General features: G+C 34.4%; 2 protein-coding genes across 2 annotated transcripts; one reads left to right on the top strand and one right to left on the bottom strand.

The window, feature by feature from the left end:
• The first annotated feature begins 7,674 nt into the window (after positions 1-7,674).
• Positions 7,675-10,683, top strand: LOC143558142 (uncharacterized). The gene is made up of 2 exons (XM_077047041.1): positions 7,675-8,066; positions 10,620-10,683. The coding sequence occupies exons 1-2, from the start codon at positions 7,675-7,677 to the stop codon at positions 10,681-10,683; spliced, it is 456 nt and encodes a 151-aa protein (XP_076903156.1).
• A 996-nt stretch (positions 10,684-11,679) lies between these two features.
• On the bottom strand, positions 11,680-19,809 carry LOC143558140 (prolycopene isomerase, chloroplastic-like). The gene is made up of 8 exons (XM_077047040.1): positions 19,376-19,809; positions 19,180-19,290; positions 15,238-15,291; positions 14,859-15,146; positions 13,444-13,635; positions 13,219-13,377; positions 12,902-13,138; positions 11,680-12,161 (listed from the first exon to the last, which is right to left on the bottom strand). The coding sequence occupies exons 1-8, from the start codon at positions 19,769-19,771 to the stop codon at positions 11,847-11,849; spliced, it is 1,752 nt and encodes a 583-aa protein (XP_076903155.1). The 5' UTR covers positions 19,772-19,809; the 3' UTR covers positions 11,680-11,846.
• Positions 19,810-25,010: the final 5,201 nt, after the last annotated feature.

Below are 25,010 nucleotides of genomic sequence, written 5' to 3'. Positions count from 1 at the left end.
TAATCGAACTATTCCAAAACAAACTTTGATTCATGTAATATTTATATTAATTGTTGGAAATGGTGATTACTAATTTCATATACTAGTTTCAACTTTTCAATTAATGTAAGATCAAAAAACTTTTATTAACAGTTTAACCCTGTAACCTTCAAATAAATGGAGCCATGGACTTAGTGAAGGTAACATTTACATTCAACATATAGTAACTCAAAATTGTTGTCAACAATGTATGTATTATTTGAAAATGAATCTAAATGTGATTAATCTAAATCATGATCCTGCTTCAAGTTCATGCAACTAATTACTACTATTGGATTATGAAAGCCACTAATCATTATCAACATGACCACTTTCAATAAAACAAAAAGTATGAACAATATATCTTTAAAATTTCAATAATATATTTGTATGTTACAATAATTATATGCAACTGCAATGGTTAAGTAGTGGATACCATTATATGTGTATATATTTTTTTAGAACGTATTAAGAGTCAAACAAAATATCAGTGAAACAACAAATACACAACTATATATGTAGCTCCCATTAGATGATCAATCCTCTAATATAATAAAATAAACTATTTTAACTACAAAAATTTAAACATGTATGGTTGAGAGGAACTGTTTTAATAATAAATACCAAACAATAAATAAAACAAAGCAACCCAAACGTGCGGTGCTTGGCGCGTGCTTCCCTTCTGTTTAAACTGAGAAACACTATAGAGCTTCAATTCGATTGATTAATTCATATCGGTTAAACTACGGATCTAGTTATCTGATATGCGTATGTGAGTAATATATTAGAGAACGAAGTGTATGAGTAAAGAATTTTGCAGAGTAACGGCTTGAGAGAGAGAGCTTACAACACTTATTAAATTACTTAGGCATAAACAACCTATTTATAGAAGACAAATGCCATTCGTTACACATGCTGTAACGAATGGCCTTCATTCTTCTTCATTACAATAAGTATCATAATGGTATAGCGAATGACTCATTCGCTATGCCCCATTCGTCAACATTCCATGACGAATGGGTACATACCAATAACGATTAAAGTCCATTCGTTAAACATCCTTAACGAATGGACACGTATAATAGCTTAAACTCTCATTCATTAAACATGCTTAACGAATGAGCATACATAACTTAACTAATGGATTGGTAATTACCAAAATACCCTTACATTATAATAATAGTAATAATAATAATAATAATAATAATAATAAATTACAAACGATTACAAAGACTCGAGACGACTAAAACCGTGTACTAACAAACACCCCATTGTCTCGTGTTCTTTGTCTTTAAATTATTTGAATCGCTTTGAATTCCAATCAGCACAACTATGAACCCCAAACGCGTGACAAACACGAACAACGCGTTCTAATTGCATAGCACGGTCATAGTCATCACGATTTGCAAAAAGGATCTTGTTCTTGAACAACACCTCATTGTCTGTCTCGGATAAATTAACGAGCCACATAGGATTTATGACTCATATAGAATTAGTCTTCAGACATTTACCCAAAGAAATGACCGCCTCGCCCATACGGTTTTCGTAGTACCACTGGTTGAATGACAAGTGAAGATCTTGTGGAAATGTCTTCACCGGCACTCGCTTCACCGTCTTTGGCGGCTTAAACTTCAACACGAGATTTCTCCAACCAGTTTGCGAATCTATCTCATCAATATATTTTCTGGTTGGCACCTGCGGTTTAAAAAATTTGAACCCGTGGTTGACTCAAAGAGAAGATGCTGGTGTAACCATCCTGCTAATTAATTTCCGCCACGGTTGATGAAAGGTTGATTGGCGAGTGTTCGCACATCCCACCGCGGCAGTGAGAGAACATCAGTAATATACTGAATGTACTGAACATCGTTCTCCCACTTGATAATACATACCCGCAACTCCGAATCATATAACCGAGAGACGATGTCACCTTTGACGGTTTGCACGGCCTTAAAAGTAGTCTTCTGATTTTCTTTGGCACGTGCACTAACATCCAACTTGTGCTCTTGATCAACATACCTATAAGCTTCAGTGATCTTCGAAGTTAGGGATTTGTTGTGATCCCCAAACCATCCCTCAGAATCAGGATCCAACAAACTTGACCCCTTTGCTGATACTTTACCGTTCTTCTTAATTGTCTTCTCAAGATGATCTTCGGTAGCCTTGACATGTTCTTCAATAAATAAAGGAACACCCTGATCAAAATTTGAACGTGTATAAAGATCAGAGTACTCCTCTGCCGTCACATCCTCGATCTCAATATCCTCGTTCTCATAAATAAATGATGTATTCCCAAGTGCTCGTATAAAGATGGACTTCCTCGTCATTAATTACCGCAGCGTCTTCCTCATCCTCTAATGCATCCATTTCTTCATCATTTAACCCCAACAACAGATAAATTTGATCACGAGACAAAGCATGATAAATGAACTCACCCTCCTCGATCTCATCAGCATTAGCGGTACTCATCACCACACCCTTCTTGTAATCCATAAATAATATAGTATTATCTTTGATCGACTCGATGGGTGTAGCATTGGTAGGATCTTGATAAACTACCATCTGCCGATCATCGCCAGCACCACCACTACTATTCTTACTTGTAGCAGATGAACCATGATGAAAAATAATGCAATCAAAACTTTCACATAATTCGTCATGAAAAATCATAATAAACAAGGTCGTACCAATATATCAAGTAACATAATAACGAATTCATATCAAATATTTCCATACCATGGTTCAATAACCATTCATTTCATCATAATTCATTACCATAAGAAACGGTGGTGGCCTCTCCTACCGTTCGTTTAACATGGTAATAATAAATTTTATACAATCGAACTTACCACAAAAACGAAGCATTTTACCTTTCAAACAAATCGTACTGTTGCAGACTAGCAAGGAATACAACAAGTGTATGACTATCAAAATTGATAACTCGATACATACCATACTCAAAGTATTCCCATTTTTAATCCAAAGCGATTGAAAATGGGGGGCGTCACCCCGATAGATCTACCAATATTTTTGTGCCCTTATTAATTCGGTTAACAGTTATTTAACCAATTGTTGACTCATAACACTTTTTACACGGTTTGTAAAGTAAAATTCTTTTATAATAACTTCAATAAAAATATCAGTATAAAAAATATGTTTTTCCCCCAAAACACAATAAACACATTTTGAAAACGAGGGTCGATAGAGAAACTCACGATTCGAAGCTTTGCGTTCCAGAATCTCATGTCCTATATTAGTACATGTTTTGTTAATAAAAACTTAATTTTAGTTTATAAAAATCTTTAAGTTTATTAATCCTAATCTAGTGTCCACACAAGCACATAAGCAAATAAGTTCCTATTTAAGTTAACAAATACGTATAGTTCGGTTTTCGTTAACTATTATTTAATTAACTAAATAAATTAATAAAAAATTAAAATATATAAATATATTAAAATATTTTAAGTTTCAATTGCTGGAAAGTTTTAAGAAAATATTAATCTATTATTTTTCCACAATTCTTGTCGATTTTGTCGGTTTTGCGTTTAAAAATGAATCGTTTGGTTTTTCGAATAGAAATGTAACTTGTAAATCTTGAAAAATACTTGTTACATATAAATTAGTCAAGTTTTATAAGTTACCTTGTAAAAATATATTGTTTTCATTTTCGTTAACATTTTCTGAAAATAGCAACTTTTTAACGTTTCTGTGTCGGTTTTCGTGACACGAACCGTTTAGGACTAAGTTTTATCATCTTGTCCTTTTCCCATATATTAACTTATGTTATATATGAGTATTTTACAACTTTGGAGGCTGTTCTAAAACAGTCCTTAATAGTCGTGTCGGTTTACGTTTAAAAGTCGATTTTTCGACCGTTAAAGTTAACGAAAAGTCAAATAAGTTCATACCAATTATCCTATGAACTAATTACACATGTTACAACACATAATTCATCATAAATTCCAGTTTGGATCATACAATTTCATAAGACACATTTAACCCAATTTTAAGCTTCTAGTTCATATTCTAAGTTTGTTAACAATGTTACTAATCAAGTTTGTTATTCGTATATGAACAAATATTATTATATAGCCAAAGAATACAGATTTTTAACTTATTTTATGGGTTCACAACAAGTTAAAATAACACTTTTCAACAAGGTTCTTCTTATTTTATTTTGGAAGAATCTAACGTATGTGATCATGTATGTCTTTTTCAAAGAATCAAGTATTTAGATTTTTGATGATTTATTATTTACTATTATCAATCAATCATCAATTCACATAATTCATATCATCAATCTTTTAAAACAAATCATTCAAATCAAAAGATAATGTATTCTTATGAATTTTCTAAATGTTAATCTAACAAAGTTTCCTAATATAGTAACTTTGAACTTTTAATAATTCTAACTAATTCAATCTTTCAAATTTGATTAAGTATGAATCTAAGTTCATTTCATTCAACTAGTTTGATAGGGTTTCATGCATCCTACATGTTCTATTTAAGTTTTATTCTTTCAATTTACAAATCAACAAAGTTTCTATTTCAAGTAAGTTGTTGTCCATTAATCAATGTGCTAACTAATCCATACTTTAATCATGCACCCTATCTTAGTTCAAAGATGTAATTCATCACACATTGAACACATTCATACCAAGTATTCATATCAAGGTCAAAAATTTAACTTTTCATTAATAAAAGTTTCCTTTATTAGCAATTTTAACAATCTTTGTCAATCTTCAAGTATCAACTAATGTTTTTATGTGTTTACTAGCATATGCCCTATTTTATTTTCAATTATATTGTCCCATAACACTTTTTGATTCACCAATCCATTCAAAATCCACAATCAATCCAAGAACTCAAAAGTCCCAATTTTCCAATTATGAACAATTTCTTGTTTTGTTTATCTCTAACAAAAATTTTTCAATAGTTCATATCCATATTAACAACTAATGATCAACAATTATCCCAAATCTATTTTAACATCAAGTTTATCCAAATTTATATCAAACAATCAAGGGATTCAACAATACTAAAAATCAAACTTAGCAAGCAATGTAGGATCCCCAAGATGAATGTATGCATCTGTAAATGAGTTTAATCTTTCTTCTTACACATACATACATGCATGCATGCATGCATGCATGCATACGGCCCATACATACACACATACATTATCCATATATTCAACTTTCAAGCTCCAATCAACTCAAGAACAACTAATCTAATGCTTTTAATCCTAATAATCAACCTTAAATCAAAACTTACCTGTTGTTCTTGGAGACTTGAAAGATGAGAATGATGATGTCATGAGTGTGATGGTGATGTTCTTCTTCCCTAATCTCTTCCTAGCTTACTTGATCTTCTAGTTTCTTGATTCAACCTTCATGATACTTGATTATGTGTGTGTTAAATTTTGAATTTGGTTTGAGTCTGTGTGTGAGGGGGGTTCGGCCGAAAGCTTTAAGGGAGAGGGAGGGAGTGGTGTAGATTAGTGAGAAATATGATAGGGTGAGAGGTGGAGTGTTGTGGGTGTTACAAGTAGCAACTTCTAGAAGAGTTAATGATTAGTTTGGTGATTTGGTGATTAGAGATTAGAGAAGAGGGGAGGTGGGGGTGTTGAGGTGTCATGGGGCCGGCCAAAGGGGGGGTATGTGAAGAGTTTGGTTATTTTATAAACAACTTCGGTTAATCGTTTAACGTATTGCGTGATTTAGATATCCAACGGATCCCGTTTTTAATAACTTTTGTCAAACTTTGAACGAAATCAAATTCCTGACAGTATGAACCATAAAAACTTTTTTCTTGATAATAGTTAAGGTTAGGTCCTTTCCGGGTCATGGACTGGCTTGTGCTTACTTATTTTCCAGTTTTCGCGATTCAAGCCTTCCTAAATTATGTTTTTATATTGTCTCACATGTTTTAGTATATATTTTGAATTTTTGGGATTATTTAATCAATCTAATGATTTATTTACTTTTTGGCTCGTTGCCCGAGGCTTTTGCACGTTTTACTCGTTTCGTGTCGGAATTTGGACTTTTGGTTGACTTTGCAACATATTGAAACTTAATAAAGAAGGATTTTATTAATAAAATGATATTAGGATGGTAAACATGATTACATTAGTGAAAATATTTTCCAGATGTTACAACCGGATCCTGAACGGTTCTGTTAAATAGTGATTACTCGTGTTTGTATTCTGCTGCGTATTCTATTATTAATGTGATTAATAACTATGAAACCAATTTTATTAAACCGGGTTTAAAATTTAAACCGTTGACTGATCACCACTGAACCCAAACAGTCGTGTCAGAGCCAGGTTACAACATACGAGTCGAATCCGGTCTTTTCACCGGATCTACATCATAAACTTCAAGCTAGTTGAAGTTTTTGATCTAGATAATTTCTAGGGAAATCTTGGTTTGGTTAAAGTTTTCGTTTATTAAAATATTGCCCGATTTTATTTCTATTGAATATGTAAATCTGGCCTGACCATTGTGTGTTTGGTTGTTTTGTTTTTGATTTTGGCCATATGGATGGTTCAAAGTTGTATTTAATTTTTCGATTTATTTTAAGGTTTTTGGCCACTTTGAAGGTTCAAAATTGTAATAGATGGGTTTGGTTTTTCAGTATATGTATTTTTAATATTGTAATGAAGAAGACCCGAAAGGAAAACCGAGGACGAGTTCATGGAGTTCTTGAAGTCAGTGGAAGTTAACAAAGATGACGAGATGCACCAAGAGTCCATCCTTGTGGTTTTTTGTGTTGTGACCCCTTGACACGATTGGTCTTGCTAATAGGTTCTAGCAAGACCAATCACCATTATTGGTCATTTAAGATTTACATATTCTTGTTTGCTATTGTGGTTGTTTGCTTTATTATAATAGGTTATAATACCACCAACCTAATGCTAAGTATATTAAAATAAATTTTTAATTAACCAATTATGTTTTTTGCAAAATATAAATAAATTTGATTTTCCAAAAGTTATAACTTAACAAGTTATCTATTAACTTAAAATTGGTTAGTCATATCGCGACAAACTTAGTTTTAATAGGTTAATAAAACTAGGTGTCCTGAGAGATGAAAGGGTTCATCATATAGTCATGATTAATACACTAAAACTGGACTTTTACTCTATTCAGTAAATTCTAAAATTAACCCAATTTTAAAATCAATAGTCTATGCCATCCTACTATAAGCCACACTTGAGGCATACTACGAAATTTCAAGTGTTTGGAGCTACAGCACCGAACTTGTTTTCTAGCCTATCCCTTCAAGGTGAAAGGGTTTCGTTGACACATCCGGGCCTTTCACACATGACTGTACTAGGGCGACTATTACTTTACTCTTCTATTACGTGCTACAGTTATCTAAAGACTAAAGTGGGCATAGATGAGGCTAAACGTATTTGCTTAGGCAATTGTTGTCTTAACAGGCCTCATAACTGAGAGTTATACTTTATTCACAATTGGCAATCATTGTCAGTCTACCTAACCACTTACTAATGTTGTGTGCTACAGCTGGAAATCTGCCATTACTAACTGGAAGCCAGATTCTCAAATACCTATTTTATTAATGTTAATTGGGTCATTAATAATAGGATTATAACATCAAAAATACTAATTAAATTAATTTTGCTTATTTAAATAGATGTCAATTGATAATAACTCATCATTCACCCTCAAGACTATTCTTGAGAAAGAAAAACTGAATGGCACTAATTTACTTGAATGGCACTGCAATTTGAGACTTGTTCTCAAAATGGCAAAGAAGCTCCATGTTCTCGATGGACCGGTTCCATTAGAGCCTGAAAACAATACACTTGCTGCCAGAAAGGTTCTTGAGAAGCATAATGACGACTCTACCGAAGTAGCTTGCATTATGCTAGCCACCATGTCATCTGAGCTTGCTAAGGGCTTGGAATATCTTGGTTCCTATGATATGCTTGAGCAACTCAAGGGCATGTTTCAGAAACAAGCCCATCAAGAACGTTTCGACAACATGAAACAGCTTATCAGCTTAAAATGGAACAGGGATCCCCTGTTAGTGCGCATGTCGTCAAGATGAAAGGGTACATCGACCAATTGAAGAAACTTTATTATCCCCTGTCAGATGAAATGGCAGCGGACTTCATCTTGAACTCTATCCCCGTCTCTTACGACCAGTTCGTAATGAATTTTAATATGAATGCATGGGTGAAGACCGTGCTGGAGCTTCATGGTATGCTCAAGACGGCTAAGATGAACATTCCTACTAAAACTAATCAAGTTCTGATGGTTCGATCTACTGGTGTCAAGAAGCCTAAACCCAAGAACCGGGGTTGTAATGATAATGGCAAGAAGAAGGTTATTGTTTCTGCCAAGCATGCCACCAACACTAACAGGAATGTTACAAAGACACCATCGCCGCCTCCTGAGGAGCGCCAGTGCTACAAGTGCAACAAGATGGGGCACTGGATGCGTATCTGCCCCGAGCATCTAGCTAAGCTAGCAAAGAAGAGGGCCAATGGTGAAGGCTCCTCTAAAGGTATTTCCAAATACGTTATTGAACTTTTCACTATTTCTAACAACACATGGGTATTTGATACTGGATGTGGTTACCACATCGTAAATGTCTTGCAAGAGCCTGAAAACATGAAGAAACTGAAACAAGGCAGCATGAAACTCATCGTTGGAGATGGGAAGAGATTCCTAGTTCTTGCAACTGGCACGTATCGTTTTGCTTGTCCGTCTGGCCTTGTAGTTACTTTGAATAACTATTTTTTTACACTTGGTTTGACCAAAAACATTATACCAGTTTCTTTACTTTTTGAACAAGGATTTAAGTACGCTTTTAATGGTATTGTTATTTCTGCCTACTTGAATGATATCTTTTATTTTGAGGCTAAACCTCGAAATGGTATTTATGATATTGATGTTCAAATTAAGAACATATCGAAAGATTGTCAAGTTACTTTTTATGCCCAATTGGTATTGTCATTTTTGTTTTCATTATGTAATTGTGAAATTACCATGAATGTCATTTACTCCTCCTTAATAATATAATATAGATATAGATAGATAATACAATTTTTTTATCGTATATGTTCAGGGTATGCGCAACTATTATATACATAATATATAATAACAATTAATATAGGGTTTCAAGCTCTCACTTGAATAACGTTTACTTTGAAGGTTACAAACCAAAACACCATTGCTAACATAATGGTAAAACTATGTTTTTCTTCTTGTGAGGTGCATAATTGAATCTCACATTTCCTAATTTTATTGTTTCATGTTTTTTGAAACTCACAAAAATAAATTTCGAAGATATAAACCAATTATATACTTTAAAATGCCTCAGAATTTTATTCGCATTAGGCCAGTGTTGTTAGACCGAACCGGTTCATTAACCGGTCTGGTTCACTGTGTTGGCTCAGTTCTCATAAAACGGGTTCGTTGTCCGATCCGTTTATTAGGCCCTTGAGCCAACATGTATGTATATAATATAATCTAGAGTGTACTTTTTATATTGTATTATATTAAAGTGTGATATGATGGGGGCGGTTACAAGTAGATTATTCCGTTAAGTTAGTTTCTGCATTTGTTATTATCACAAAAGACACAACCGGGCAGAGTTCAAATTCAGCAGCGAGTGAATCCATCCATGCCAGAATCCAAATCTCATCATCAACGATCATCATGTACGTACTATATATATATATATATATATATATATTCTCACATATGTTTTTATTGATTTTTTTCAAACATGCTTTGCTAATCACATTTACATTTACAGGCGATGCGGAATCCGTGAAGTTTCTGTGCAGTCACGGCGGGAAGATCCTCCCCCGCCCTGCCGACGGCCATCTCAAGTACACCGGCGGCGAAACCCGCGTTCACCGCCACATTAACTTCTCCGGTATCATATATTCTTTTCAGTTTTAATTTCATCATCAAATAAATATTAGTAATGTTAGCGTTTAGTAGGAGATCATATAACTGTATTCTCATTAGGTTTTATTTTAGTTATAGTTATGCTTTTCTTATTATATATACACTAATTAGTATATTATAACATTGGATTTTATTATATATGTATAGAACTTATGAAGAAGGTTGCAAGCATGTTCAATGATCCTCAAGTACCAGTTAATACCAGATGACCTTGATGTGTTGGTTACAGTTAAATCAGACGAAGACATCCGCCACATGATTGACGAATGCGATCGCCACCAGCACCAAGGCTACGCGCCATCCTTTTCCCCGCCAAAACACCACCAGAAGCCACCACTATAAACCCTGAATCCGCCACTAGTACTACTCACGCTAAACTAGCTCCTTGACCAGAAACCATAGTTCCCCGAGTTTGGGCAATCAAGTTGCACCTGCAAGCTCAAACACGAGCCAAAACCACCATCACCACCACCACCAGCCGCCACCGCCACCACCACCACCCTACCAGCTGCCACTAGACCGCCACCCTCACATGGCTTCTGGTGTGGCAGACTATTACAGGCAGCCGCCATCTCAAAGCCATGGAACAAGTAAAGGAGGACATGTGTACTATCAAAGAGGTTCATCTTATGATGATTATTATGGGGATTATAGATATGATCGAGCCGATAGTCCTCCGAGCCCCGATGTTCGGTCGTCAAGCCCGGGTGCTCAGTAGGACAATGATGAATGTAGTATGTAGATATTGTTCGGTATATAAGAATTAATCTGACTGTAGTTTGTTAGTAATAACCTAGAAATGTAAATGGATGACTATGATGTATGTTGTTAAGCCTGATCTGAAGATAATGTGTTGTGGACCTCTAGATCGTCATTTCTAGCCCGTTCAATAATCGGTTGTGTTAGGTCGACATGTTTAACCTGATTAATTAAACAAGTAAAACCTGTCAATCCATTTGGATGTTCGTTTTTAAAGTAATTATCCGGTATTAAATGACGACATCCTTTAACTTCATTAATTACAAAAAAAAAAAAAACATTTCACTAACAGAAGTTAAAATTTCTGTTAATTTTACAAGACAAATTTACCCCTGCAACTAAAGAACAGAATGTGTAATTGTAGGGGTAAAGTTGTCACACTCAAAAAAGAATTATAAAAAATATTACAAATGACACGATTACAAGAAACGACTGCACAGTGTCGTGTAGTGTCGTAGCAACAATTACACATTTTCCTGCAGTGCAGCAAGCCTGTCTGCTTAGACAACAATGGTAGGTAGCCTTGGGTTGCTTGATATGCTTTTTTGCAACTAGAGGTGGGCAAAAAAAACTGGTTAACCAAACCGACCCAAAAATCGAACCGAAACCGAACCAGTTTCTTACATTGTTTAGCAACAAATTCTTCAACAGAATCGAAACTTACGTTGCAGTCGAAGAAAAAGAAACAACACCAAAGAGATGATTCCACGTTCTAATCAAGGTTTTACATTGATTGTACGTTGTGCATGTATGATTACTAGTTTAGGAGGTTTTCTAGCCTGGGGTTTTCTCCTCGTTTGACCCTCCCAGACCTGCTAGTAGCCTTTTGTTATTAGCGAGATTTTACTGTGTACTTGTGTTTGTTATTAAAGTAAAATTAATGTAAGTAGTAGGGGATGTAGTGATTAGTGAGATTATAATATAATCTTCTTGTATGTTTTTCTACAGAAAGAATAGCAAAGTTAATTTCTCTCACAATCTTTCACCAGTATCATTTCTTTACAAAGTATCTTAACAAGTCATCAACTTCTTTATGCTTTACAAGAAACTGTAGCTTTTGAACATAAACAAGAATATGAAACAGGAAATAAAATATTATAACTTATAAACTTAGTGCTTGTACTATATCCCTACAGCATCAAGAAGTTGAGTGTGTAGAGAAACAGAAACCAGTGAATTAGCAACAATGGCACCGCTAGCAGCAACAGCAGGGACTCCGATCCCTGGGAAAGTCGAATCACCACAACAATAAAGTTGCGGGATCGGTGTCGGGTGTCCAGGAAACGAGTCTTTTCCCGCTTCTATGGCGGGCCCGTACGTTCCTCTGTTCCGTCTAAGAAACCGTTGGTGCGTTAATGGAGTCCCAACTAATTTCACTTCACATTTATCCCGACTGAAGCCCGGACCTAGAGATCGCTCCACTGCTTTCCACATTACCTGACCCATAATTTAAAAAAGTATATATTAACTTAAAAGGAAAAGAGCCAAACGGGTTGAAGTTTTCGCAAAGTATTTCAGTGCACAATTCTTCATTAGATTTATACTAGTATTGAGAAAGATAAGGGTGCGAATTTCTGGCAGGACACGAACCCAACACGAAAAGTCGCGGATTTGGGTTTAGTCTAAATGGGTTACGGGCGAACCTGCGAACACATTTCTAGGTAGGTCGTGACTCGTGTTTGTGTCAACCCCATAGGTTCGCAGGTTGACTCGTTTAACCTGTTTATTATTTTTTTGTTGTGTTTTATGAATTACTTAAATTTTTTGGGTATTTTTTATGCCAAAATGTAAAAGTTTTTTAAAAAATGGCTTATTTAAAACGTAACTGCTTAAAAAATATAAGTAATATGTAAATTTAGAACTTTGAAGTATAAGTTTGTAATAATAGTTAAATAAATCCTTTTTTTCGGGTTGAATGGTTCTTGTTCGTCTCAACGCTCGAATAGTCGTGTTGTGTTCAGGTTAATGTGTGACATGATTTTCAGATCTGTGTCATCCTCGTGGCAGGTTCGACCAGCCAACCTGCGAACAGGACCCATTTAGCAGCCCTAAAAAAATATAATCTTTGTAATCATATTTGTCTATTCATGAAAAAAAATGTATTCTTTTTACACAAAGCCCCACCCGTTTTAAGTAACGGTAATAATAAAAAAAAATGTGAACCGAGTACACTCTACCTCAGATCTCTCAGCTTTGAGTTGCTTATATTGTGCGCTTTTACGATCAAGCCCTTCCCAAATTTCAAACGGTTCAGTTCCCGGGGTATACGCATGTAAAACATGCTTGCCAGGTGGCGCAAGATCGGGACTAAGTACACTTGGCACCGATATCAACACCACATTTTGATCAGCATCAACTCCGCGATCCCAATCATTTACAACTATATGATGAATCCCAAAATCTTCAGGTATCCCCTAAATATTTGAATATTTAATTAGACACCTTCAATATTGAAGTGTAAAATCTTAATTATATTTGTTTTTTAGACACTCACCGCTGCATCAAATCCCAAATGCAAATGCATAAACGACTCGCATTGCTTTGTATTATTAATCCTTTCCTCATACGATTTTGGAACAACTTCTTTAGGTAATAACTTTAATGTATCCCACATGGATGCATTGCTCACAACAGCTTGCTTTGCGCGTATAAACTGTGATTATTTATCACTAAAGTTATTAAAAATAAACAACAAATAAAATAAGTTTTGGTTACTCACTTGACCGCTTCTAAGCTTCACTCCAACTGCTCGGTCATTTTCAACAACTATATTTTCGACATGACTTTTTAAATAAATTTGACCGCCAAATTTTTTTAATCCCCGAACAAGAGCATCAACAACCGCTCCACTTCCACCAATAGGGTATTCTAAACTGCAACCAGGTTTATACCATTCTGCAAACATGTAAATCTGCAAATACAGTTCAACATCAGTGAGTCCAGTGACCAGTGTTTTCATGACCGAACCGGACTGGTTAAAAGCCTAAATATTCGTTCCCCATTTGAGCAGGCCTGATCGGACCGGATTTTAACTTTTTCTCTCAAAATCTCATTTTATGATTCATTTACAGAGACTACATATTTATTTAATTCGTAATATTTTATTAAAATTGCAAATTCAGCATAAAACATAAAGTGTTTCCATATTATGTGGTGTGTTAGATATATATTTACATACACACATGAACAGACATAAGAAAACGAGTGTGTTCATGTTCATTTATGTTTGTTTGTTTATATTATTAACCTATGAACCGAATATAAACAAACAGACATAACTGAACATATATGAACAAACATAAACAAGCGAACACCAATTAAAATTAAACATGACCATCAAGTTTCCGGGCCATAAAAAATAATAATAGTATACTGAATTATGGCAGGTCTAAAAGTTTTACTGAAAATAAATGAAAAACTTAAAAGCACGTAAACTAACGATCACAAATTCATAATTGAGTGTAACGAAAAGCAAAAACAAGCGTAAATGAACATGCACATTCATGAACATAAATGAATGAACGAGACATGTGTTCATGTTTGTTTGGTTATTAAATAAACGAATTTCCTGCCGAACAATTCCCTAATGATTCACTGAACGTTCGGTTCGTTTACAGGCCCATTTGGTAAGACAAATAAACCAGTAAGGCGGCTATCTGGTGTTGGTGCATATTCGGCGTGACAGCAGCTTAAGTTTTGTGTTTTAAGTTTTGTGTTAGGCGAACCTGATGAGCTAATGGGCTTGCCTAGCGAACTTAGCGACATGGGCCAGACAAACTTATGTGTGTGTATAAACATAAGTTCGGCTTGTGTTTTAGGTTAGACATTCCAATCACTCCAGCCATTCCAAGCTGTCTAGAGAGAAAACGATTAAACTGTGTTCGAGGTCTCGTGTTCTTAGGTTGATTGTATTTGCTATAATCAATAGAAGAAGAGATTAAAATTGATTCTCGTGTATTCTTATTTCTACTCGTCTATTACTCGTTATTGTTAATCAGAGGGATTCCTCACCTCTGATCGTACGTATCAAACTCGTCAAGATCCGGCTAGGGACCTACATCTGGTCCGGTTCAGTAACCTAGCTACGTCTACCATAAACAACATGATACTAAATAATAATTATTTTTTATGTACCATTTCAGCTGAAAGTACACCATCTGATTTAACTCCAGCAAGCAGGAAAGACAAGAGATCGATCCAGTTCCTAATGAACGGATCTTTGAGTCCCAACGAGTTAACAACTTCTGAAAACGGTCTCAAAAGCTTTGTGGCACCAAGTGCACCTGTGGGCCCCATTTGTGCAAATGATTTCAAAAGTGAGAGCGCGTATCGGGCCCCAGCAGTTGAAAGAACCCCCAAGTCACCCCTGATGGATAAAGGGGGCAGAGCCATTGCAGCTGCAGATAATGGAAGTATCGCGCCCTATTTAAATTAAAGTTTGATTTAGTGTGACCAATATTTGAGGTTAATACTGAAGTGAGAAAATTAAGAAGACAAAGTAAATGTTACTAACAAGAAGTTTTCGCCATTCCAGCACAGCATCCGGGCCAGCATACATCTCTAAGTCCTGAACTTAAAAACATACATAGATTTGGTGATACAACCATATGTTAACATGTTACAAATGAGGGAGTAAACGAGCCGAGCGCCGGCTTGGCTCGTTTAACTAATGACAGCTCAAACACGCTCTCGGCTAGTTTTTAATCCCAAGCTTGGCTCGTCAGTAAACTTTTCAAGCTCAAACATAGCTCGAACTCGGATCATTTATTATTTATATTTATTATATTATTCATATATATTTATAACTATTTGTTCTATATTATTTATGATTATGATTTTCATATAACATAATATATTATTTAGTTATTTTTACCATGATTTTACATCTAATAATATTTATGTAATAAACATGTATGTCATATAATAAATGAAAGTAGGTAAATGATAGGCTCGTTTTGGCTCATGAGCTTACCCGATCTTGATAAGTGAAGCTGGCTATTAGAGGTGCACAAATCGGTTTTTTTGAAAAAACCGGTTCGGTTATTAACCGGACCGGTTTTTTTTATCCAGAAAAAAACCGGTTCGGTTAATAACCGGACCGGTTATTAACCGGTTTTTATTGCTGAAAACTCAAACCGGCCAAACCGGTTTGGACCGGTTTAAAAACCGGTTAGAACCGGTTATTAAACCGGGTTTTTATAACCGGTTTTTAATAACCGGTCTAACCGGTTAACCGGTTTTTTTTTTTTTTTTTTTTTTTTTTTTTTTTTTTTTTTTTTTTTTTTTTAGGGTTTAGGGTTTCGTTGTTAGCATTCTTTGCTTGGAAGATTAAAAACACATAACTTTCATTTATAGCTTTTACATTAAAAATACAAACATTAAATCGTTATCGCATATTCGTAACTCAAAAATACAAACATTAAAGAATGCTTAGACACGATTACATTAACAAGTTGATGTTTGTTACTCATTTTCTTCGCTACCCGATCCCGAGCTATTCCTTAGGTAATCGTCGTACGCGGCTTCTTCATCGGTCATTGGTTGAATGTGTCCTTGATTGACCTCGTCTTCATACAAGGCCGCCTCATAGTCCATTTCCCCCTCGAGTGAGCGTTGATGTTGTGCCCTGTCTAAAGAGTCCAAGTAATCCTTGTAGCAAATCGACATCTCTACAGCTGCTGGAGTGAGTCGAGTCCTCCTAATCGATATAACCCTGCCAGAAACAGAAAAAGCAGACTCCGAAGCTACCGTGGAAGCTTGGACCGTTAGTAAATCTTTGGCCATGGCGGCGAGGATCGGAAACTCATCCTCCTTACCTCTCCACCAAGCCAGCAAATCAAGACTTCTAAATTCATCCGGAGTCATGTGTTTCACAAAGTTGGTACCACCATACCTTCCAAGTTCACTGCTTGGGGTGTTTACCCTTTGACGTTTACCGGCGTCTTCCCAAATCATGTAGTACATCCCCATTTCAAGGTCGGTTTGGGATTGGGATTGGGCAACAGCTCTTAACGAGTCATGAATTTGGGAAGACGACCCGTGTTTTGTAAGGTAAACATCATACATGTTTGCCAATGTGGTGTTGAAATCATTCTTTAAAGTTTGGCTATAATAGGGGTTTTGATCGTCGTTTAACCCTAGCTCATCACAAATTTTTTCTATTAAAGCTTCAACACCACCAACATTGATGCAAGGGTTTAACGCAGCCGCACAGGTCAAAACAGCGGGTAGTTGTTGAAAATATTTTATAAATTTTTCTTTCATTTTTGCACCCATATCAAAATAAGGTGCACCCCTACAATGAATTTCAGTCAACTTTGTGCACATGACAGCAATTTTTGGTAAAGCAATGGGGCTTGTTGGATAGTAAACCCCGGATAAACTAGTTGTGCAAGATTTAAAAATTTGAAGAACCTCCGTAACGATCTCAATCAATAACCAGTTTCTAGGATCGTACGGTGCACATTTACCCCTACTTGACATTATTTGATGAAACGCAACTAGTGATTCTTTTTGTTGGATGGCTTTCTCAAACATATCACAAGTCGAGTTCCATCTTGTTGGACAATCCCAATTGGGCCCCAACCATTGACAATTAGCTTCATCACAAAATTTTTTGTATCTTGAAAATGTTTTATTGTTGCTAAAAACATCTCGTAACATTCTTTTAAAATTGTTTCTTTGCGTTTCGATCACGTTTAACCCATCTTGCACGGCCAAGTTGATAATATGTGCAATGCATCGGCTATGAAAAAACGCTCCATCACAAATAGGTTTATACTTTAATTTTAAATGGCCAACCGCGGCCGTATTGTTGGACGCGTTATCAAACGATATTGAAAAGATTTTATCTTCAATCTTGTATTGTCGAATGACTTTATCCAAGAGTTTAAAAATATTTCTACCCGTGTGCGGGTAATCAAACAATTGAAACGCAACGGTTCGTTTCATCATTTGCCACGACCGGGGGTCAACCCAATGAGCCGTCACACAAATGTATGAGTCGGGCGAACCATTAGGTACCGACCACACATCCGTTGTTAAGTTCACACCAGTTTGTAAGTTTGAAAAGTATGAAATTAGTTCGGATTTAGCGTTTTTCCATGCTTTAAGCATATCTCTTCTAAGGGTCGAACGACTTACGTGTTGGTAGCGTGGTTGAACATACTTTTGCATCATCTCCGTGAATTGAGGGTTGTCGAAGTGGTTGAAAGGAAGTGATTGTTGAATCACAAAGTTGCCAAACTGTTGACGTACCGCTTCAAGGTCGTACGTAAACACCGTTCCTTGATTCGTCATCTCCGGCTGCGAACTACTTCCGGATTCGTCCTTCAAGACCTTGCAAGAGGGCCTTTCTACATGAGCTCTTAAACTGGAGTTTGCTTCTTTGTTATAAAACTTCAAACAATGTTTGCATCTAGCTTTTTGGGTTCCGTTAGACATTTCGCATAGGTCGAAATGTTGCCAAATATCTTGGTTTCGTTTCGTGGGGATGACCCGAACGACGGTTTCTCCCGTGTTCGAGGCACCCATGTTGACCGATGAAGCAGCACTTTGGGAGGCCATGATAATCGACTACGAATTAAGAGTGGTATACACGAGTATGAAATAAACGACTACGAAAGAAGAGCGTTTGGAGTTATAATCGCGTATGAAATAAACGTTTAGAGCTTTTGGAGTTGTATAATCAAGTGTGATCTAACCAATACCCAACCTAAACTATATATAGATGTTTGTGGGGGTAAAAAAACCAAAAAAACGGCTAAAAAAACGGGCAAAAAAAAAAAAACGGCTATAAAGCCGTTTGGTAACGTTCGAAAACCGGTTTAACCGGTTAACCGGTTATTAAAAAACCGGTTAACCGGTTTTTTTATAACGGCTATAAACCGGTTATTTTAAAGACCGGTTAACCGGTTTTTTATTAACCGGTTATTACAAAAAACCGGTTTTTTTTATAACCGGTTATAAAACCGGTTTTGGCTCCAAAAAGTATAACCGATACGTAAACCGGTTACGTAAACCGGTCAAACCGGTTTTTAAAAAAACCGGTTTTTAAAAAACCGGTTTTCCGGTTAACCGCCCAAACCGGTTCCGTAACCGGTTTTTTTGAACACCTCTACTGGCTATCGGCTCTTTATTATTTTATTTATATAAAATTAAAACTATTTTTATATATTTTTACAATTACGATTTTCATATTATCTACTTATTTTTATAATAATTTTTATATAATATTTATGTTCATATCTATGTAATATATTAAATAAAATATAAATGATAGGCCTGCAAACCTGCTCGAGCTTGTTTAGTGAAGCTTTGGCTCGGGCCCGTTTATGAAACGAGCTTACATTTAGGCTCGAGCTCGTCTAAGCTCGGTTCGATCCGAGCTTTTATCTATTCGATTCGACCTCGAGTAGCTTGGCTCGTTTAATTACAAAACATATTGAAAAGCTACCTTGAAAAATTCGGTGGGACCAATGCGCGATAAAAACTCCCCTTCGGGTACATAAACCATCCATGAATCATACTTGGCACATGGAATGGACTCACCTAACGCATCCAATACCTATTTACATTAAAAAAAAAAAATCGAAAACGTTTAATTACTATTAAATAATTACATGAAGAATAGGAAAATGCATGATGAATACTTGTGCAAGGGGATTCGCCTGAAGACCTCTAGATTGAAAACCCGAAAACAAGGACGGGCCGGAGTCAAATTTGTAATCTTTGATATCGAAGGAATGGGCAGCGCCACCTGGCAAATCATGGCTTTCTAAGACGATAACGTCCTTCCCGTATCTAGCTAGAAGAGCAGCACAAGATAGTCCGCCAAGACCACTTCCTATAACAACAACATCTGCTTCTGTCTTCCCTGAGAAGGAGTTGGTTCGTGTAACCGTAGAAGATGCATCTCGAGTACTACTAGTGGCCAAATAATTATTACGACGTAGTTGTTGCTTGGTATGTACCAATTTGTTGAGTGGAGAAGGAGTAGCAATAGGTTTCAACAAGGGGGTTCCTAATGTAGCTGCTGCAGCTGCCATTATTATTATTATTATTAATCAAAAATACAAATGAGAGATGGGTTCGTTTTTGATAAAAAAAAAAAAAAAAAAAAAAAAAGCTGCTTTTGAATGAAATGGTAGCAGCAGTGACTCTGATTTTGTTGTTCGCAAATGACCACGCAGCGCTCTCTAAGCCTAACAATATTTTATTTATTTCTTTAATAATAATAATAATAATAATAATAATAGTAATAATAAAAATAATATTTTCGTTTTTTATTCCCATTAGCATTAGGTGTCGTTATTTCAACACGATGCAAGTCCAAAAATTCATTAACTACTTTAACAGACACCCATATTTTGAAATTGGATATAAGATTTGTCAGCATGATTATATATATATCAACTTATTCTATAAAGCGTAATAAAAATCAGAAGTGAGCCATAAATAATTAACATGTATCAAATGGGGACTAAAGGAAAAAGGGTATAGAGGTAATTGTACACATTTTCTCTCCCCACATGCAAGACACATGTTAATACCCCCCATCATTTTAGAACGTTTATAACTTTTTTGTATGATATTTAAAAAAAAATCATCATAATAACAAGCATTTTTTTATCTTTAATATGAGTATGATTTTTGTTATATAAAAAATAAAACAAAAATCACGTCATTGTGTTTTTTCGCACACCATTGTGTCTTTTCGCTTATCATTGTGTCTTTTCGTCATTGTGTCTTTTCGCGCACCATTGTGTCTTTTCGCTTATCATTGTGTCTTTTCGCACATCATTGTGTCTTTTTTCGTCATTGTGTCTTTTCGCACACCATTGTGTCTTTTCACTTATCATTGTGTCTTTTATCGTCATTGTGTCTTTTCGCACACCATTGTGTCTTTTATCGTCACTGTGCCTTTTTTTCGCCATTGTGTCTTTTCGCACACCATTGTGTCTTTTCGCACACCATTGTGTCTTTTCACTTATCATTGTGTCTTTTATCGTCATTGTGTCTTTTCGCACACCATTGTGTCTTTTATCGTCACTGTGCCTTTTTTTCGCCATTGTGTCTTTTCGCACACCATTGTGTCTTTTTTCGCACACCATTGTGTCTTTTCGCTTATCATTGTGTCTTTTTTCGTCATTGTGTATTTCAACTCATTATTATGTTTTTTAAATACTAATAACACCGTTGTGTAATAATAATATGTAAAAATAATGATAAAATAACAACAAATTATCTAATACATAAAACACAATTATTAATACATGTAACACAATAACTTGAAACGTAAAACACAATGGTGAATACGTATTACACAATGACCTAAAACGTAAGGCACAATGGTGAATACATATAACACAATGACCTAAGACGTAAGACACAATGACACAATGAACATCAAAAAAAAACAATTCAAAAAACACTTTTTTTATTTTTATATAACAATATGATACTAATATTAAAGATAAAAAACGCTTATTATTATGGTGAATTTAAAAAAAAATAATTTCGTATGAAAAAGTTATGGACATTTTAAGATGACAGGGGAATTGACATGTGTCTTGCATGTGGAGAGAGAAAGTCAACAAAGGTGGGTTATTACCTTCATGTCTTTTTCATTAATTTTTATTTATTAAATTAATCTCAGTCATTCAAATCTAAGATCAATGGACTGGATTCCTTCTCATCCTTCTCATTTTTGTTGTCCTTTGTATTTTAACTTTACCCTATATATATATATATATAGGGGTGAGTTAACGTACAATAATCGCTTATCGTATATTACATACGTGACTTCCTGCACCACCGATTCTAATTGAAATTAAAACTGCTTAGTGGCATAATTTTAATTAACCTAAAAATACTTAACGCATACCCGTCAAAGTGCACCGACCATCGTCTACTTTCATAAGCACCACCATCGTCCGTCACCACCATCGATCGTTGGTCACAGGTCAGTTAAGCAATTTTCAATTGAAATTGAAATTAATATTGTTGATGAGCCTAATTGATCAATTAACCTTGAAATTGATCTAATTAATCATCAATTTGAAGCTTCCGTCAATCAATTTTGAGTTTTGAGTTCTTGGTTTTGACATTGAACGTATTAACATTAAGTTTATACGTTCTGTTTAAACGTATTATACGTTATGTTTAACGTTCAGAACAAAATCAATTAAACTTTAAAAGTTCAGTACAAAAAGTTTATATGTTCTGTTTATACGTTTTTAAATAATGTTGTTTATAAGTTCAGTACAAATATTATGTTTAAAAGTTCTGAAACAAAACGAAATACCTTTAAACGTTCTGACCAAAAAAGAACATCTTTAAACGTTCTAATACATTCAAAGAAGATCTGGGTGTTAAAAAAAGGAACATCTTTAAACATTCTAATACGTTCTGAGAAGTTCAGGTTGTTAAAAAAAGTTTAAAAGTTCTGATAAAGTTTAGAAGTTCTAAGAAGTTCTGGGTGTTCAGAACTTCTAAAACTAACAAAAAAAAAATTAAACACCTGTAAACATGAAATTGAACACTGAAATCACTTCATATAATCTCATAATCATCAAACAATCGTCAATCGACCGTTAATTTGATCATTGATTCGATCATATGAACAAAATATGGAGCGTTTGCAACTGAGTTTCTGTAAAACTCAAAATTGATTAATTGAAACTTCAAATTGATGATTAATTGGATCAATTTCAAAGTTTAATTGATCAATTAGTTCAACAATTTCAATTTCAATTGGGCAATTTATCAACTGACATGTGAGCAACGATTGATGGTTGTGTCGGAAGAAGATGGTGGTCGCGAAGGTGGATGGCGGACGAAATCGTTGAACGGCGATGGTCAAGGTGGATGGAATCGACAGGAGAAGAGGTTGATGGAGGCTGGCTCGCGTAATTGTGATTTTAGGATTAGGATGGTTATTGAAGATGGATGTTCCAGAATGTCGCGTACCTATTGTACGATAAAGGATTTTTGTATTCTATCCTTTATCTATCTATCTATATATATATAGGATCAGGATCATGAGAGAACTTTTTTGAAATTGAGAATCATGAGAACCATTTTAGACCACAAAAACCCCAAAAATAAAAAAAATCATAAAATAAAAAAAAACACAAAAATGAAAAAGTAAAAAAAACCAAAATTCTTATTTTAACATCCCGGTTTCATAAAAAAAACTCGGTTTAGCCAAATTATATACACATATGTATAATATATACATATATGTACATTTACATGATTATTTTATACACATGTGTATAATTTAAGATAAATGACACTTTACATATGTGTATATTACGTAACTAAAGATTAAATAAAATTATACATATGTGTATAATACGACGTTTTTTTTTTTGTTTTTTTTTATTATTTTTATTTTTTTTAATGAAACCAAAATAAAATATAAGAATTTTGGTTTTTTTACTTTTTGAAAATCTTTGTTATTTTTTATTTTATGATTTTTTTAAATATTTTTTTCAAATGTGTTTTTAGTGGTCCAAAATGGTTATCAAAGTTCTCAATTTGCAAAGGGTTCTCTTAGGATCCTTACCCTATATATATATATATATATATATAGGATTTGGTTCATTTCAGAAGTGTTTTTAGTGCGAGAAGTCATCACAACCAATCATATCTTTTCTTTTTATTTTATCATTAAATTATATACAATGGTATAGTGGTAATCTAATATAATATTATATATGGTAACTTTTAATGGTAGGAGGTTTCAAATATTATTTATATCTTTTTTAAAAATTATTGTTATCACTAGCTTTATCCCAAGTTCCCAACACCAACCGTCCAAGAAAATAAACATGCTTTCATAACACTCATCCATATGCTTTTTTTAAATATATTTATGCACCGTAAGTATTCCTTTTTTTTTGTTTTTTCTAACAAATTGTTTATGCCTCTTCTATGTATGTATATGCATGTAAGTGTGTAGGTACATACATATATATGTGTAAGTATGTATGTACGTGTGTAGGTGCGTACGTTTGTATATATGCATGTATGTATGTATATCAGTATGTAAGTTTATGTAAGTGTAGGTACATATAAATACGTCTATCAATATGTTTGTGCCTCACATGTATGGATGTTGGTACGCATTTCAATACATATATCAATATGTTTATGCCTCACATGTATGTATGTTGGTACGTATGTACGTGTGTAGGTAAGCATATCAATAAGTTTGTATGTAGGTGCATATGTATCTATGTAGGCACGTATGTATGTTTGTAATTACGTATATCAATTGACACATTGTTCACATTTACATGAAATCAAAACCTTTAATATATTCTGCTTATACATCACACTTATATTCAGAAGTGAAATAAATAAATAAATAAAACCAAACTATGAGATTGCGGCTCACTTTAACACTACATACGCGACATATAGTTACACATAGTTATTGACCTTTATCTACAAATCCATCCATACAATATGCCCTCACCATAGTGTAAACCCCCTGGATTTGATAAAGACATATAGAAAGTCTATCCAGGTTTATTAGAAAATATACATATTATACAAATTTCATATATAACCTAATTACATGCAAGTTTCTTCTCTTAACTATGAATGTTCTTCATTTTTCTCAATCATTTCACTTCTGACTTCCCGTCTAACACATATAAAACAGAAAATTATATATATGCCCAAAATTTGGTTATGTAAAATATGTTGTATTTAACAAACACAAAGAGTCAACATAATAATCAACTTACTACCGGATATTGTCAAAGAATGGATTTGCGGGTCTGACCTGCGAATATAAATCATGGTTATTAATTAGATGCTTAGTGTAAGCATAAATAACTCGTCAATGTAATCCCATTTATATGAAATAAAAAATGACACCATAAGGATAAATTAGCGTGTTTGTACTAATGATATTTTGTATACCGGTTCATAAAAAAATACATAGATGCATAATACTCAACTATTAATATCTACGCGATCTAACAAGATTTATACATTTGATCTAACCATCTGTTAATACTAATTACACCATACAAGGAGATGTATAAATTATTATAACAAACATAGACTTGACCTCCCATGAATACTGAAGGATAAAATACTAACCTTACACAACAAACATGTTCTGCAAAATTAAATATAAAACATCCACAACATATATTACTTACTAACCACATAACACAATTACATGTATTCAATCTCTCTAAAAGAAACAAATTTACCTAATGTCAGGAATATTTTACACTTCATATTTTAATAAAATTAACTCTC

The sequence above is a fragment of the Bidens hawaiensis genome, unplaced genomic scaffold (assembly GCF_021521415.1).
Source record: "Bidens hawaiensis isolate Kalapana, Puna unplaced genomic scaffold, B.hawaiensis_p1.1 tig00019332_1, whole genome shotgun sequence".
NCBI classification, from domain to species: Eukaryota; Viridiplantae; Streptophyta; class Magnoliopsida; order Asterales; family Asteraceae; genus Bidens; species Bidens hawaiensis.
The sequence above is the reverse complement of the archived record's forward strand: the minus strand, read 5'-3'. Positions and strand labels throughout refer to the sequence as shown.

Bases quoted from the DNA above. Each gene is read 5' to 3' on its own strand.
- LOC143558142 (XM_077047041.1), top strand. From the start codon at position 7,675: ATGTCAATTGATAATAACTCATCATTCACCCTCAAGACTATTCTTGAG. The intron at 8,067-10,619 runs GTTAGTGCGCAT...TGGGGATTATAG, and splicing joins AAATGGAACAGGGATCCCCT to ATATGATCGAGCCGATAGTC.
- LOC143558140 (XM_077047040.1), bottom strand. From the start codon at position 19,771: ATGGCAGCTGCAGCAGCTACATTAGGAACCCCCTTGTTGAAACCTATT. The intron at 19,291-19,375 runs GTATTCATCATG...TAATGTAAATAG, and splicing joins AGGCGAATCCCCTTGCACAA to GTATTGGATGCGTTAGGTGA. The intron at 15,292-19,179 runs GTAGCTTTTCAA...TTTTAAGTTCAG, and splicing joins GTCCCACCGAATTTTTCAAG to GACTTAGAGATGTATGCTGG.